Below are 14,626 nucleotides of genomic sequence, written 5' to 3'. Positions count from 1 at the left end.
GAGATAGCTATAAGTTTCTCTGCAGTTGTAAGAATTAATGCAACAAGTTGGACATGGTTGACACATGCTTTTAATCCCAGCACTCTGCAGGCAGAGGCCAGTGGGTCTCTGAGTTCTAGGCTAGCCAAGACTACAAACTGAGACCCTGTCTCAGAAAAATCAAATCATGATTATATAAAGAGATTCCCTGAAACTAATTTTATACTAATAGCTACATTCTGAGAAATAATAATTCAATGTTATGGTCAGGATAGTGTCTGTGATAAAAACTTTTTTTTTACTATGGGGACCTCTCATATTGCCTTTCATAACCGTTGCCACTTGGCACATGTTATCATTTGCCACCTAGTAATCCACTCAGTATTCCTGTGATTAAAGTCATGTGCCATCGTGCTGGGGCTAACTCCTGAGAATTTACTAAAAATTTCCAGTAAAACAGTCAAAACATTGAGATGTCTTTTGGATTCCTAATTTACTTTCTATAATAGTGACAGGGGCCTTCAAATTATCTTGTCCGTATTGAGTAATTTGGCAGTTGTATGCTTTGGGGAATAATTTTTGTTAGGCAGACACACACCCCACTCTTTAGTTGTCCATAGACTGTGATCACATTCCAGCTCCACTCCTTATGTCAGTCAGTTTCATCTCCTCTCCCTGGCCTGCTAGAGTTTGGAAGTTTACTTTTCTTCAAAGGTACCAGTGCTTCGTTTCCCTGACTTTCTCCATCATCTCTGTTTTCAGCCTGGGTGACCTCTGTTCTGCTGCTGTCTTCCGTTTCCTTTAGAGTTCTTTTCCTCTGCTGGTAGAGCTTAGATGGTTGGTGTGTGGGCCTGGAGCGACTGGCTCAGTGGTGAAGAGCACTGGCTGCTCCTCAGGAGAATCCCAGTTGGTTCCCAGCACCCATATGGTGGGACAGAACCATCCTTAACGCCAGTCCTATGGGATCCAGTGCCTTCTTCTGGCCTCCAAAGGCACTGCATGCACAAGGCACACAGGCAAGCATGCAGGTAAAACATCTATACACGGAAAATAAATAAGTAGGTGATTAGTGAATAAATAAACAGGTGGCTGTCAGTGTGATGCTCTTCTCCCTCCTTGTCTCTGCTGCTCCCTGTCAGCACTGCTGCTGCTGCTGGGTCTTGCTGGCTGTGTTGCTTGGTTTCCAGCTATGCAGAGTTTTCCTTGTAGCTTGTTACTGATGTCTGTGTAGATCCCATTTAGGTTGGAAACATACTTTGTATGATTTCAGTTCTTTTAAATTTATTAAAGTTTGTTTTATGATCCGGGGACATGATGCATTTTGCTTTCCATTCCAGAGGCACTGGGCAGCTATTTGGCATGTTCTGTCAGTGTTAATTCAGTCTGGTCATAGTTGGTGGCATCGATGCCTTCTTATCTATCCTTACCAGCTATTTGTCATTCTGCTAGTGTGTGGATGGGTTTTCCAGACCTAGCTCTCAACTTATCTCTTCCTCTGTTCTTTCCATTAGTTCCTTCCTCAGGTGCCACGAAGCCCTGTTTGCTGTGTTCACATTTAACATTATGTTTTCTTAGTGGGTTGTCCTTCTGTGTCTCTAATAATTTTCTCTGCAGTAACATCTACCTTAACTGACATTAATAAAGGCATTACTTATTAGAAAAATGTTCTGTGGCTCTTCTGTCCTGTGACTATGGCTGTGTAATTGGTTTGGACCTTTGGGATTGTCATACCTCTGTTCCCATCCTTTCTTGCTCATGATTATTGAATTTTAGGAAAGAAAGAAATAAATTACCCAGACCACTATTTCCAGCTACCTTCAAGGTATACATGTTAGTTCTTTACAAATTTGATATCTTGCTACAAACTGAGATTTCTATCCAGTTTTTCCCCTTGGAACATTAATTCATAAATGTGTTCTGATATCACACATAGCATCTGACGGTGATATCATTCATTCCCTTGCCTGTGACACCTTTCTGTTAGAGCACTTCAGAGATAGGTGTGGTGCTGGCCTTGGTGTGTCCTGTGAGTGAGGGGCTGGTGTATAGGCCTTGGAGGGAGACGAGCTACAGATAATGTCAGACAGGTCTGTAGGGCCTGGAGAAGGGGTGGGATAGAGAGCTCTATTCCGACTTCAGCAGTGGGCAGGGATGCCAGGTCTCAGGAAAGGCTTAGAGGAAAACATGCTTCTGATGAGTGGCATTAGCTCAGTGGGACACAGAGTGCTGCAGGACAAAGGTGACTGCATGAATGTTTCTGGGCAGACGTCACTGAGCAGCTTGGGAATGGTAAGTGGCTGTTGAGTTCATTATCAGTAAGCCATTCTGGTTGTATTTCAGGAAACTGGAGCGCCCATCCTGACAGACGATGTCAGCCTACAGGTGTTCATGGATCACTTAAAGAAGCTGGCTGTGTCCAGTGCCTCTTAAGCTGGTGGCCCAGCCTGGAAGTGGAAGACAGTGCTGTCAGATTGTGCTCACATTGTTGATAGCGTCCTAGCAACATTCACCTTTCGGGGAGGTTCTAATAAATAACCCAAGGAATTTTTTATATGTATGTCTTCAGGTTGTAATACGTCTTCAGGTTGTAATTTATTTGTATTCCTGTCTGTTTTCCTCTACATGAAATTATATGTCATAAGTGTCCTGCTAATTGTAGATGTTTACTTACTTTTTGTACCTTAATGTTTTAGATTCTATAAAAAATCAGAGTTTATGTATTTTAGCTACCTGTTTAAGTCTTAATGATCATAAAGGAAATAAATCTGTGTGAGGACGGCATTGGCCAAAATAATACTAATGCAGATTTTGTCTGTGTGTGTGTGTGTGTGTGTGTGTGTGTGTGTGAGAGTGTGTGTGTGAGGGAGGGAGAGAGGGACGGGGGGGGGAGAGAAAGAGAGAGAGAGAGAGAGAACATTCATGTTCATGGAGGTTGGGGGTCAACATGCAGAACGTGGTTCTCCTATGTTGAGGGTCCCAGGAATCAAACTCAGGCCTGTGAGTCTTGGCATGTGTCTTTACCTACTCAGCTGTCACACTAGTCCCAAAGGGAAGGAAAGGAGTCCTAAGTTGAGCCTGAAAGAGAATTATGGATTAGATGTAGAGACATACCTTATAGAGGACTGTAAGGAGACTGGAACTGATATGTCCTCACTGGACCTATCTCTCTGTTACAAATTTACAGAAGAAAGCATATGGTGTTCTCTCTGTCTTGGCCAGGCATTCTCTCAGGAAGATGAGGTGCAGCAGACATCGGCCATACAGTCTCAGCTCTGGGTTCCAGAGGGGGTGCAGATTGAATGCTTGCTAAGTGGGCACCCCTGAATCTAGTGTACCTCATGAAGACTCTGAGCTCTGTTTGAAATCAAGGCATGGCTCTCATTTACCTCAGGCAGGGGCTGAAGTGGTCAGTTCTGGGGGGGGACAAACTAGGACTTGAGTGGCAGGAAGGATGGGAGAGAAAAGTGAGTCTTAAACTAGAACAGGGTGTTCAGTGAAATAATAGATGAGGAAGGCTCAGTATTTTTGGGAGAATAGTTTTGTAATCATTGACTTAATTAGAGGAAGAGAAAGTTTGTTTCTTGTGTGTAGCATTCATAAGTTCAATACTGTACAGAACTTGGGAGATACAAACACACTAGAGGTACTGAGCAAGCAGACAGTCTGGATTTGTATACAACAGAGACTAGAGAGACTAAAACAGTTGATGAGACTGGGAAGAGAGGCAAGTGTGAAATAATACAATTATTCTGCTCCTTAGAGCTTTGTTGAGATAGATTTTTACATACAATATCTTCACCCAGTTAAGTGTACAATTCAATCAGTTTTGCTAGATGAAACCTATGTGTTGGCCATAGACTACTGGCCAGTCTTCTCCCTGTATTTATCCATTGACTTTTAGGGCTTCTGTCTTGGTTGTTTTTCATTTACCCTAATCCATCTGAGATTCCTACATAGTGCCAAGTGATATACTACTTTTTAATCTGATGTTTCCTCAGATTTTTGAGTGGTTTCTCCTTTTGTTGCTGTGAATAAAATGTATCTGAACACTGTACACAGGGCTCCTAGACAACAGCTTTTCGTTTCTCTTGAGGAAGTAACTAGGAGTGGAGTAGAATGGAATACATTGTAAGATTGTTATATATTTATTTAACCTTAGGGGCTGGAGAGAGCTCAGAGGTCAAGAGTACTTGGTATTCTTCAAGAGAACCTTGGGTTCAGATCCCAGCACCCATGTCAGAATACTCCTAACCACCTGTAAGTCCAGCTCCAGTAGTGTCTGATGCCCTTTTCTGGTCTCCACATACACCCACATATATGTAGCATACAGTCTCACACACATATACATATAAAAAAGAAAAATCTTGAAAAAGAAAACCTGCCAGCGTTTAAAGAGGATCTAACATATGCTCTTACCAGTAAGTTCCAATGGCTCAACTGGGCTGGGAGGATGGCTCAGTAGGTAAAGTGTTTGATCTACAAATAGGAAGACCTGAGTTCTGACCCCCAGCACCCTCATGGAAAGCCAGACAGAGAGGTGAGCACCAGTAGTCCCAGTCCTGGGGAGTGGGCCCCTGGAGCTGGCTGACCCCCAGTCTAGCTGAGTCAGCGAGCTACAGGTGAGCGGTCCTGTCACAAAATTAGGTGGAGTATGAGTAAGGAAGACGGCTGATGTCAACCTGTGACTTTAAAATTTCCATTTTCCTCTACTGGGACTCTTAGGTCCAGTTATCAGCTTTCCTTCTGTGTTTCTCATACCCAAAGAAATCTTTGCCTATTCCAGGTTGGCAAAGATTTTTAGGTGTGCATGTGGTTGCTTTTAGGTTTATAACTTGAGCTTTTATATTTAAACACACAGTCCCTTTTGAGTTAAATGTTATACAGGTATATATTTCTGTAGGGTAAACACAAATGTAAAAGGAAAGATAACAGAAAATGTTTTGAACCCACCAGAGAAGCATGCAGGGTCAGTAGTGTCAGTTGCTTTAGAAGTCAAGTTCCAGGAAGGCTGAAATAGCCAAAGTAGGTTACCCGGCCCGCTCTGGGGAAACACCTCAAGCTTGCTTGCAGATTGTCTAGTTTACTGGTGTGCAGACAAATTATTCTTGAAAGAAGTGTATGAATAGGACAAGCGGTTGGGCCTGGCAAGATGGCTCCGTGGGTAAGAGAACTGACTGCTCTTCTGAAGGTCCTTGAGTTCAAATCCCAGCAACCACATGGTGGCTCACAACCACTGGTAATGAGATCTGATGCCCTCTTCTCGTGTGTGTTTGAAGTCGGCTACAGTGTACTTATAAATAAATCTTTGGGCCGGAGGGAGCAGGGACTGAGCAAGTGGCCGACCGGAGTGAGCAGAGGTCCTAACATTCAATTCCCAACAACCACATGAAGGCTTACAAACATCTGTACAGCTACAGTGTATTCACACACATAAAGTAAATAAATAAACAAATCTTTTTTTTTTTTGAAGACAAGCGGTCGATGGAATCTAAGGCTTTTATTTTTATTTTTTAAAGATGTGTGCACCTATCTATCTATCTATCTATCTATCTATCTATTTATTTATTTATTTATTGGTTTTTCAAGACAGGGTTTCTCTGTATAGCCCTGGCTGTCCTGGAACTCACTTTGTAAACCAGGCTGGCCTCGAACTCAGAAATCCACCTGCCTCTGCCTCCGGAGTGCTGGGATTAAAGGTGTGTGCTACCACGCCCGGCGTGCACCTTTTTATGAGGAAGAATAAAAGCCAATAGGGTGATAAGACGGAATGGTGGGCGACAGGGACCAAGGAAGCCTCAAAGAATTGAACCTAGAGTTCCAGAAAAGTATATAGGAAAGAAGCGAGTTGCAAACACCATTTCAAATACTGTCTGACAAATGGAGGGCAGGTATTACACCTTTGCAAGTGAGGAAGTTTCAAGTCACCATCTGCTCCCCAGCATATAGTACACAGTGCAGTTGCCAGCTGCCAGCTGAGCGCCTAACCTATGGTCTCCTTGATGAAAATCTTCGTCCTTGCCGGGATTAACTGTGGACTACGAGTCCCAAAATGCATCGCGGCCGGAGCAGGATGTGGTTTAGGACCTATTGGTTGTTGCAGACATCTGGAAGGACGTCCTCCTCTCTTATGGAGCCATGCAAGCTGAAAAGGCCTCTCTCTGGTACCGGCGAATGTCCCTTGTCTACGCACTCGGCGCCTGGTCCGTGCTGGGCTCGGCGTTTTTCCTTTCACGGAAACAGAAAGTATCAGGTATGGTTTTCTGGCAAGACGGTCCTTGCAGCTGCCGCTTCCCGCCCATTGCCCCCGGTCACCGAAGCGACTTTCTGTACTTGAACTCCGGGGTACTAAGCAAAACTGCTGCAAGCCGGTACTTAGATAATTTGCAGTGATGGAATCTGTAAAGAGCAAGACTCCAGGAGCTAATAAGTATTATCATCTGAACCTTATTTATTGATTGACTAAGTCTGTCCCCATGTTCAGCTGGAATTTGTGAATTCACCTGTGTCGTGCTAGGTGGATTCTAGAGCCTCGGACAGTAGCCCAGAGTGCTTCTCATTTCCTTGAAACTCTGTCGCATGCGGCGAGCAAGCAGTTTCAGGCCTTAACAGCAACCAAGGAGTATTAAAATTATCCCAGTCGTTGCGTGAAACTCCCTGAACCTTCAAATAACATGCTGGAAATCAAAGGTATTGGAAAGTCAGTTGGTGTAATCGCTTGAGACCAGAGTGATAGAGGGGATGAAAGGTGACTCAGAGTGGCTGAAAGTCCTCTAAAATCGGTTGCCCAAGCCAAAGAGACTAAGCACTATTGAATTGTGCCTTGTAATAGGAGTTTGAATGTTATGTTAGGTATATGTCAATAAAGCCATGGTGTTAAAAACTGCTGGAAATTCTTGGACATGAAGGTGGTTTGAAAGTTCACACGGTCATCATGGTTGCCCTTTTTGTCTCTGCCTTTTCTTTTTGGAGAAAGGTAACAACAATAGACATCTGATGGCATAATCATACTTTGGTGTATTATGTCCAAGGCTTTAAGGACTGATGTCTAAGGTAATGATTTCAGGTTCTTTTCTTTTCTTTAAGACTGTGAAGAAGGTCAAGAGGATGGCTCAAGGAATGAAACACCTTTTTCTACAAGTGAAGACTCTGATTTAGAAACGGAAACGGTTGAGCTTGGTGGAGGGTTTTCTGTGAAATCAGTTTTAAAGTATTCAGAAAATTCTGTCCCAGCCACTCAAAGGTTCCTGACCTATCTGAAGTCATGGACTGGTGGGTCTGGCCCGCAAGAGTGAACAGCTGCTGAATTCTGCAAACAAGGACTTGGCTCAGTATTTGATAGATGCCTTGATTTCCATTTCATGTATTTAATTTTATAAAATATAAGCATTAATAATGTGCAACCAGTGTCTTCTTGAAGGTAACACATAATTCAAGAGGTAGTCTTCTCTGTCCACATGGCTGAAAGGCTGATAGAAAGCACATTCTAGATAGAAAGCACACACACTGATAGAAAGCGTGGGTGTACATGCTGTGTGTGTGAATTCGTATGCGTGTGTGTGCATGCTGTATGTGTGAATGGAGGTCAGAGGACAGTTTCCAGGAGTCTCCTTCCACCGTGTGGATCAAACTCAAGTCATCAGGCACCTGCTGAACCATCTCACAGGCTCTGAAATTTCAGTTCTTAAAAATCTACTTAGGGGCTGGAGAACTAGCTCAGCAGTTAAGAGGACTTGCTGCTCTTCCAGAGGACCAGAGCTCAGCTCTCAACACCGTCATCTTGCACAGTCATAGACTGGTATCTGATGCCTCAGCTCTCAGCACCGTCATCTTGCACAGTCATAGACTGGTATCTGATGCCTTTGGCCCTCGTGGGCACCTGCACTCCAGTGCATGTTTCTGTTCGAGGTTGTACACACCTGAATGTCATTAAAAACAATATAAGCAAATCTTAAGAAAAAAAAAAAAGTATGTGCACACGTTTGTACCTGAGGGCAGGAACATGCCATGCATGAGTGTGGAGGTCAGAGGCCAACTTTAAATGTTCATCCTGGTCTTAAACTTTCTACTTTGTTTGAAAGAGGATCTCTCTTTGCTGCTGTGCTGTGTTCCCCAGGCTAGTTGTACTGCAAGCTTTCAAGAGATTTTCTTGGTCTCTGCTTTAGGAATTCTGGGGTTAATACATGCCTCTGCATCAGGTTTTTTAATGTTGGACCCAAACTCATGTCAAACATCAAGCACAGTGACTTACTGAATGATTTCTCTGGCTCTGATAATGAAAATTACATTCAGCTTCTGTAAGTTAAATTTCTGGCATATAGTTTATGTAACTTAATTTTCATGCTACTACTATTAGACAGTACTTTAGTTGTCCCAGTAAGGTTAGATTGAGTACAGTCTCATGGGGCGTTCAAAGCAGCCCTCCACCAGATACCCGTGAGTACTAGATAACCTAATAACTTCTTATTATGGAATTAGAATATTAGAACTTAGAAGTTAGATAGACTTGACCTGTTCTTTGGGACTTTTGCCTGAACGAGTATGTACGTGCTTGCCATGATTAACTGGTGTCCAAAGAGGTCAGAAGAGGTTGTCAAATCCTCTGGGACTGGAATCACAGACAGCTAGTGAGCTGCCATGTGGGTGCTGGGAATTGAACCTCTGAACCACTGAGCCATCTCTCTACCCTTATGTAATGTTTTTGTTTGTTTGTTTGTTTTGTTTTGTTTTGTTTTGTTTTGTTTTGTGGTGTCTTTGAGATAGAGTCTTTTTCTATGTAGCCCCGGCTGTCCTGGAACTCTGTGTATATAGATCAGGCTGGCTTCAAATAGCTCTTCTAAGTGCTGGAATTAAAGGCATGTGCCACCACACCCACGTTCCTGCATAGTGTCGTGTCGGGCCCCCCCCCCCCCCCCTGTCTTTCAAGACAGGGTTTCTCTGTGTAGCCCTGGCTGTCCTGGAACTCACTCTGTAGACCGGGCTGGCCTCGAACTCAGAAATTCGCCTGCCTCTGCCTCTCAAGTTCTGGGATTAAAGGCGTGGGCCACCACGCCCGGCTGGGTAGTGGTTTTTACTCATAGATATTTGAGACCCTGCAAGGCATAGGGGTGGATGGTAGGATAAGAATCCCAACTGTTGAGATATTGTTTTCCCAGGCCAAGAGCCAGTTGATACTAATTGAATATATTTATATTAGAACAGTGTGGTATGCATCGAACTGAATGAGCAAGAATCAGCCTAAGACAGGAAGGGAAGCATGGGAGAGGTGGGTGAGCTGAGGGGGCCTCTGGTAGAATAATGCTCGCTGAGTGTAAACAGTACTGGTTAAGTCCTCAGCACTGAGGAAACCAGCAGCAGGCGCCTTACAAAACATCTCCCATCTTTAGAGATTTTACAGAAATGGAAGGGCGAGAGCTAAGGGAGTGGGGCGTCTGGCAGGACAGAGCAGGACAGAAGTCTAGGATAAACTGCTAGACGTCTACTCTCATGGGGCAATAGAATAGTGTAAGAGCATAAAGGGCTGGAAAGATGGCTCAATGGTTAAAGCACTGGCTGCTCTTCTAGAGGACCTGGGTTCATTTCCCAGCACCCACACGGGGGCTCACAACCATCAGTAACTTCAGTCTGGGGTGTCTGATTTCCTTTTCTGGTAGAAAAGGAGCAAACTAATTTTTTTCTTTTTTTTTTTTTTTTTTGGTTTTTCGAGACAGGGTTTCTCTGTATAGTTCTGGCTGTCCTGGAACTCACTCTGTAGACCAGGCGGGCCTCGAACTCAGAAATCCACCTGCCTCTGCCTCCCGAGTGCTGGGATTAAAGGCGTGCGCCACCACGCCCGGCTAATTTTTTTCTTTTTTAATTAGGAAGAACCAAATTAATAATATTTGTAGCTCAGTTATTCAGAAGAAGTTCTTTAATCAAATATGAATCATTTGTAATGAAACCACAATTATAAACAGTGCTTTGCTGGATCAGTGGGCTCATACCAACTCAAAGGGAGTTATTGTTAGCCTACAAATAACTTTCTCCCTTTCCTTTTTTTCCTGGCCAGGACGTACCAAAGTTCATGCATAATACAGTCTTCTCCCATTTTATTTATTTTGTGTGCATGTCTGTGAACATGCATTTGCATGTGATATAGGGTGCATGTGGAGCTCAGAGGACATCTAGTGATGTCAGGGAGAAGTCTGGGGATCAAACTCAGGTCATTAAAGGCAGCAAGTGCCTTTTCTTTTTCTTTTTCTTTTCTTTTTTTTTTTTAAAAAGAGTTATTTATTTATTTATTTATTTATTTATTTATTTATTATATGTGAGTACACTTTAGCAGTCTTCAGACACGCCAGAAGAGGGTGTTGGATCCCATTATAGATGGTTGTGAGCCACCATGTGGTTGCTGGGAATTGAACTCAGGACCTCTGGAAGAGCAGCCAGTGCTCTTAACTACTGAGCCCTCACTCCAGCCCCCAGGGAGTGCCTTTACCCTTTTTTTCCCTGGATGTGAAAAACTGACTACTTGATAGAATGTACCTGATTTGGGTTTTTTAAACAATTAGATGCAGAGTCTCCTGCAGTGCAGTTTGCATTTCTATTGTACAGTTCCACCCTTGAACTGACGCTCCTGCCTCTCTACCTCCTGAGCACTGGGATTCCAGGTAAGCGTTGCCATTCCTGGCTTATATGATACTAAGGGCTGAACCTAGGGCTTCCTACACGGTAGCTAAGTACTATGTTCCACTGAGCTACACTTCTAGCCCCAGGTTAAGTTTTGTTGTTGCAGAATTACCACTGTATCCTTCAATATCAGGAAGCATGTGACTGACACCCATTGATCTTGCTGCTGCTGCTGGTGGTATCCTTGACAATTTAACTCATGAAATTTTGCATTCACTATTTAATATTTAAGCGTAATATAAGAGGCTCCCAGGCCTTAGCACTACTGACTCCATAAAACTCAGCATGTAGATAGTACCACTTGCCAGAGCGAAAAGGAAGACCGAATCCCTCAAACTGCATAGTTCTGGGAAAGTCCTTAAATGCACTAAGCTTGCCTTTTGACTTCTGTAATTGCTTTAGCCTAACTGTGCTTATTAACTGAAGTATGTCAACCGAGGAATTTTTTTTTTTTTGCTTAAATGCTCACTCTAATAAAAGAATCTGGGCTTCAATGAGCTCCTGAACACCCAGTGTAGTTGCCAGTTGGCTAATAAAGACTTTCTACTGGCTAACCCCTATCTGAGTAGTCTTATCTGATGGATACCCCACAATAATACACGTTTCTAGGCCTTTTTTGTTTTTGTTTGTTTTTTTTTGGGGGGGGAAGCAACGCCTCACTCTGTATTTCACGCTGGCCTTGAACTTCAGCGTGATCCTCATACTGCAGCCTCCAGAATGCTTGGATCACAGATGTTCGACCACCATTCCTTGGAGTATTTCGGGCCAAATAACAGTTCTATCAAATTGCTTTCTATCAAATGCTTTTCTGAATCTGCTAATCCTGGAAGAGGCGTTCAAAGCAAAGACACTCTGAAATGGGTGAACTTTTTCTGATACTCCTATTTCGTTTTTAAGGGAAAGTCTCATTACATTGCCCACATTGGTGCTCTTGAACTCATGGACTTAAAACACTTTCCCACTTCATCTCAAGTAGCTGGGACTATCTCTCCTCCCCTCCCCATTCTTCTTTTTTCTTTGTTTTAATTATAAACACATGGACTACCACTGGACTATGAAGATGTTATTTTTTAGGAATGAAAACTTGCTACAGTAATAGCTATACAGTTCTTTGCAGCCATCTAAGCATCTTTACAGCCCATTCAAATTTCCTAATAGCCCTGTGATAGGGCTAAGTATTAGATATGTATTAGGAAGGAATTAGAATTCTAGACTGATAGACCTATTAACTATTGTGTCTAAGGTAAATCAGTAGTTATGTAGTTAAATGGCTATGTTAGCAGCAGGTCCTTTTGTTTTTAGCAACAGGCTTGCTGCTGTGGCTACAGAACAAGTGAAGATTTTGGAAAATCTGTGACCGGAGGATTGGAAAAGAGGGAGAAAACCAGGAAAAAAACCTAAGGGTAAAACTGAAAGAAACTGGAGCAGAAATTAATGTGTGTGTGGACATAGTGGAGACTAGGCTGGCAGTTTGGGACTATAGTGCTTAAGGAGGAGTTCAGGGGTGGATAGGGCGGGGCCTACCGCAAATGGACTAGGTTATGCATAGGTGACAGGTGAGGGTGATTGACATGGGCGGGGCCAATTGGATAGGTGTGGCCGACGTGGGCGGGACGCAGCTCTGTGGAATGGGTCCTCACGGAGCTCTTCCGGTGTTGCCGGTAGAGGGCGCCGGCCGAGGAGCCACCGGCGGAGTCGCAAGGTCTGACCACACGGCGAATTCCAGTCGCTACAGCCGCCGCCATGAAGGCCGTGGTGCAGCGCGTCACTCGGGCTAGCGTCACAGGTCAGTCGGGCGGGCCGGGGAGAGAGCAGCCTCTGACCCCCGCGACCCGCTGTTCCGTGTGAGGGTTCCCCGCAGCCCCGAGTTACCGGGCAGCCTCTGGGCAGCGCCGTGGCCGAGAAGATCCGGCACGTGCCTGGCCGCTCACGGGTTCAGGCTCCGTGCTTTCGTAGCTACATAAACCCTCATCTCCGTCGTCATCACCATTATAATCATCATCATTATCTTTGTGAGTGTGTGTGTGTGGTCCTCACAGACAAGGTGCCAGAACCTGTGAGCATCCCCAGGGCCCGTTGTTGAATGCACTGTTGCACAAACAACACATTGGGGAGATTTCCGGAGCGGACTCGCTCGTTTATCCACCGCTCTGTCTGAGATGTACCATTTTAACAACCCCCTTTTGCATATGTTTTCTTTTTAAAATAGAACTTGGCTCATGATAAAATGGACAGACGGAGGAATTGCTAATTGTTTGAGCTCTGGCAGCTTTGAGCAAATACCTGCTGGCATCCTCACTGGGTGCAGAACATCCCTTGCTTGCACCTGGATGTCGGTCTTTGAACCTTCAGCCACGGGTCAGAACCACAGAATTCAAGATGACATGCTTCTCTTTCCCATTAATTAATATAGACCAAGATGCTCAGCCATTAGCCATCAGTTGAATGTGGGAGTCTAGTTGAAATATTCAGGATCCAGCTACTGTAGTTATTTGAAAAGTGTTAAAAAAATAGAAACGACTGGTGCCATTCTTTTAGTCTTTTAAGTTAAAAAAATAAATACATTTATTTATTTGGTGTGTGTGTGTGTGTGTTTCTGTGTGTAACAGGCCAGAGAACAATTTAGATGTGCCACCACCATGTGGGTCCTTGGGATTCAACTCAGGGAATTAGGCTTGGCAGCAAGTCTACCCATCACTCATTTAGAGTTTCTCTCTCTCTCTCTCTTTCTTTCTTTTTTCCTTTTCGAGATAGGGTTTCTCTGTTTAGCCTTGTCTGGCCAGGAACTCACTCTGTAGACTAGGCTGGCCTTGAACTCACAGATCCACCTGCCTCTGCCTCCCAAGTGGTGGGATTAACGGTGTCTACCACCATTGCCTAGCTGTGTTTATATAAGCAGAAGTACATTTTCAGGTCAGATGCCAAGGCCTGTAGTGACAGCCACTTTGGAGGCTGGGGAAGGAGCTCAGTTGAGCCCAGGAATTGGACAACAGAAAGCAGATTGGACAACAAAAGAGTCTCTAAGACACCCTCCTCACCAAAGTTTCAGATCAAGCAATACAGATATCTTTTTCTTTAAACCATTTTATACTAAATACATGTTTTTGAGTTTAAATCTAGACCCAAGACTCCTCCCCAACCAAGTAGCCAAACCACATATTTAGACCCGAGAGTCCACCTTCTAATCCTGCTTAATGAGTTGCAAGCTGTTCTGTTAACTTTGGTTTTGGAAACCATCCTGGATTAATAAGGAACAGAATAGGAGAGGAGTTTATGGGACTCTAACAACATTTCAGTAAATATTGAGCACATGAAAACTGGAAAAATTCACTGATGAAAGATGGTTTGGCTCTTTGGGGGGAGAAGCTGTCTACTTGATGTGGTTATCACTAACAGATTTAAATTTTGAGCTTTGGTTCCTTAAGCCCTCGATTCTGCTGATCTGGACTTTGGAAAATGTACCTTTGCTTGTAGATGGTGGCCTATTCCTATTATCCCAGCACCCTGGGTTGAGTCCAGCATGGGCTACCTACCTGGTGAGTTAAAGTGCAGACTGAAGCTACCTAGTGAAACCCTCTCCTACCAAACCAAGCCTGGCGTGTGCGAGGCCCTGGGCTGGCACTTGCACAAAGTGTCTAACACTCTTGGGATTTCCCTAGGGAGCCCTTTGATCATACTCGAGCTTAAGCTAATGAGAAGTTTTAGGATAAGAGTGAGGGAGTGACCTGAATGACAGTCACTTGCTGAGAGTGGACAGGCCATTGCCTGTAGTTTCCAGGTATGTTCCAGGATATGTTTGAGTAGTATTGGGGCATTCTCAAGAAGTTGCCAAGGGGAACAACTTATTTCCACCAATTGAAGCAATTATGAAGGGCCTGTGTGGTGGCTTAGCCAGTTACAAGCGTTTGCCACCAAGCCTGAGGACCTGAAGAGAGAACCAACTCCTACAAGTTGTCCTCTGACCCTCCACATGCATGCGGTG

At 44.0% G+C, this 14,626-nt stretch overlaps 3 protein-coding genes across 5 annotated transcripts in view; all 3 read left to right on the top strand.

The window, feature by feature from the left end:
- Positions 1–2,775, top strand: part of Sec23b (SEC23 homolog B, COPII component) — a 34,536-nt gene extending 31,761 nt beyond the window's left edge. For both annotated transcript variants that reach the window (XM_021184680.3, XM_021184689.3), the window contains exon 20: positions 2,320–2,775. In XM_021184680.3, coding sequence (XP_021040339.1) covers positions 2,320–2,409 — 90 coding nt within the window. In that variant the 3' untranslated portion in view covers positions 2,410–2,775. The remainder of the gene's footprint in view (positions 1–2,319) is intronic.
- Positions 2,776–6,050: 3,275 nt separating this feature from the next.
- On the top strand, positions 6,051–7,379 carry Smim26 (small integral membrane protein 26). The gene is made up of 2 exons (XM_021156679.3): positions 6,051–6,229; positions 7,063–7,379. Exons 1-2 carry the CDS (start codon positions 6,115–6,117, stop codon positions 7,269–7,271), a joined length of 324 nt encoding a protein of 107 aa, XP_021012338.1. The 5' UTR covers positions 6,051–6,114; the 3' UTR covers positions 7,272–7,379.
- Positions 7,380–12,232: 4,853 nt separating this feature from the next.
- The window catches only part of Dtd1 (D-aminoacyl-tRNA deacylase 1), a 174,871-nt gene continuing 172,477 nt past the window's right edge, over positions 12,233–14,626 (top strand). The window contains exon 1 of one of the 2 annotated variants that reach the window (XM_029474345.2): positions 12,233–12,430. In XM_029474345.2, the coding sequence (XP_029330205.1) occupies positions 12,388–12,430 (43 nt within the window). In that variant the 5' untranslated portion in view covers positions 12,233–12,387. The remainder of the gene's footprint in view (positions 12,431–14,626) is intronic. The other variant, XM_021152900.2, reaches the window with a different exon arrangement.

Source organism: Mus caroli, unplaced genomic scaffold (assembly GCF_978045245.1).
Source record: "Mus caroli unplaced genomic scaffold, Mus_caroli_1 scaffold_2, whole genome shotgun sequence".
NCBI classification, from domain to species: domain Eukaryota; kingdom Metazoa; phylum Chordata; class Mammalia; order Rodentia; family Muridae; genus Mus; species Mus caroli.
Note: the sequence above shows the minus strand (reverse complement) of the source record. Positions and strands in the feature narration are given on the sequence as shown.

Excerpts from the sequence above, each read along its gene's own strand:
- Smim26 (XM_021156679.3), top strand. The coding sequence starts at position 6,115 with ATGCAAGCTGAAAAGGCCTCTCTCTGGTACCGGCGAATGTCCCTTGTC. Across the intron at positions 6,230-7,062 it reads ACGGAAACAGAAAGTATCAG|ACTGTGAAGAAGGTCAAGAG; the intron begins GTATGGTTTTCT and ends CTTTTCTTTAAG.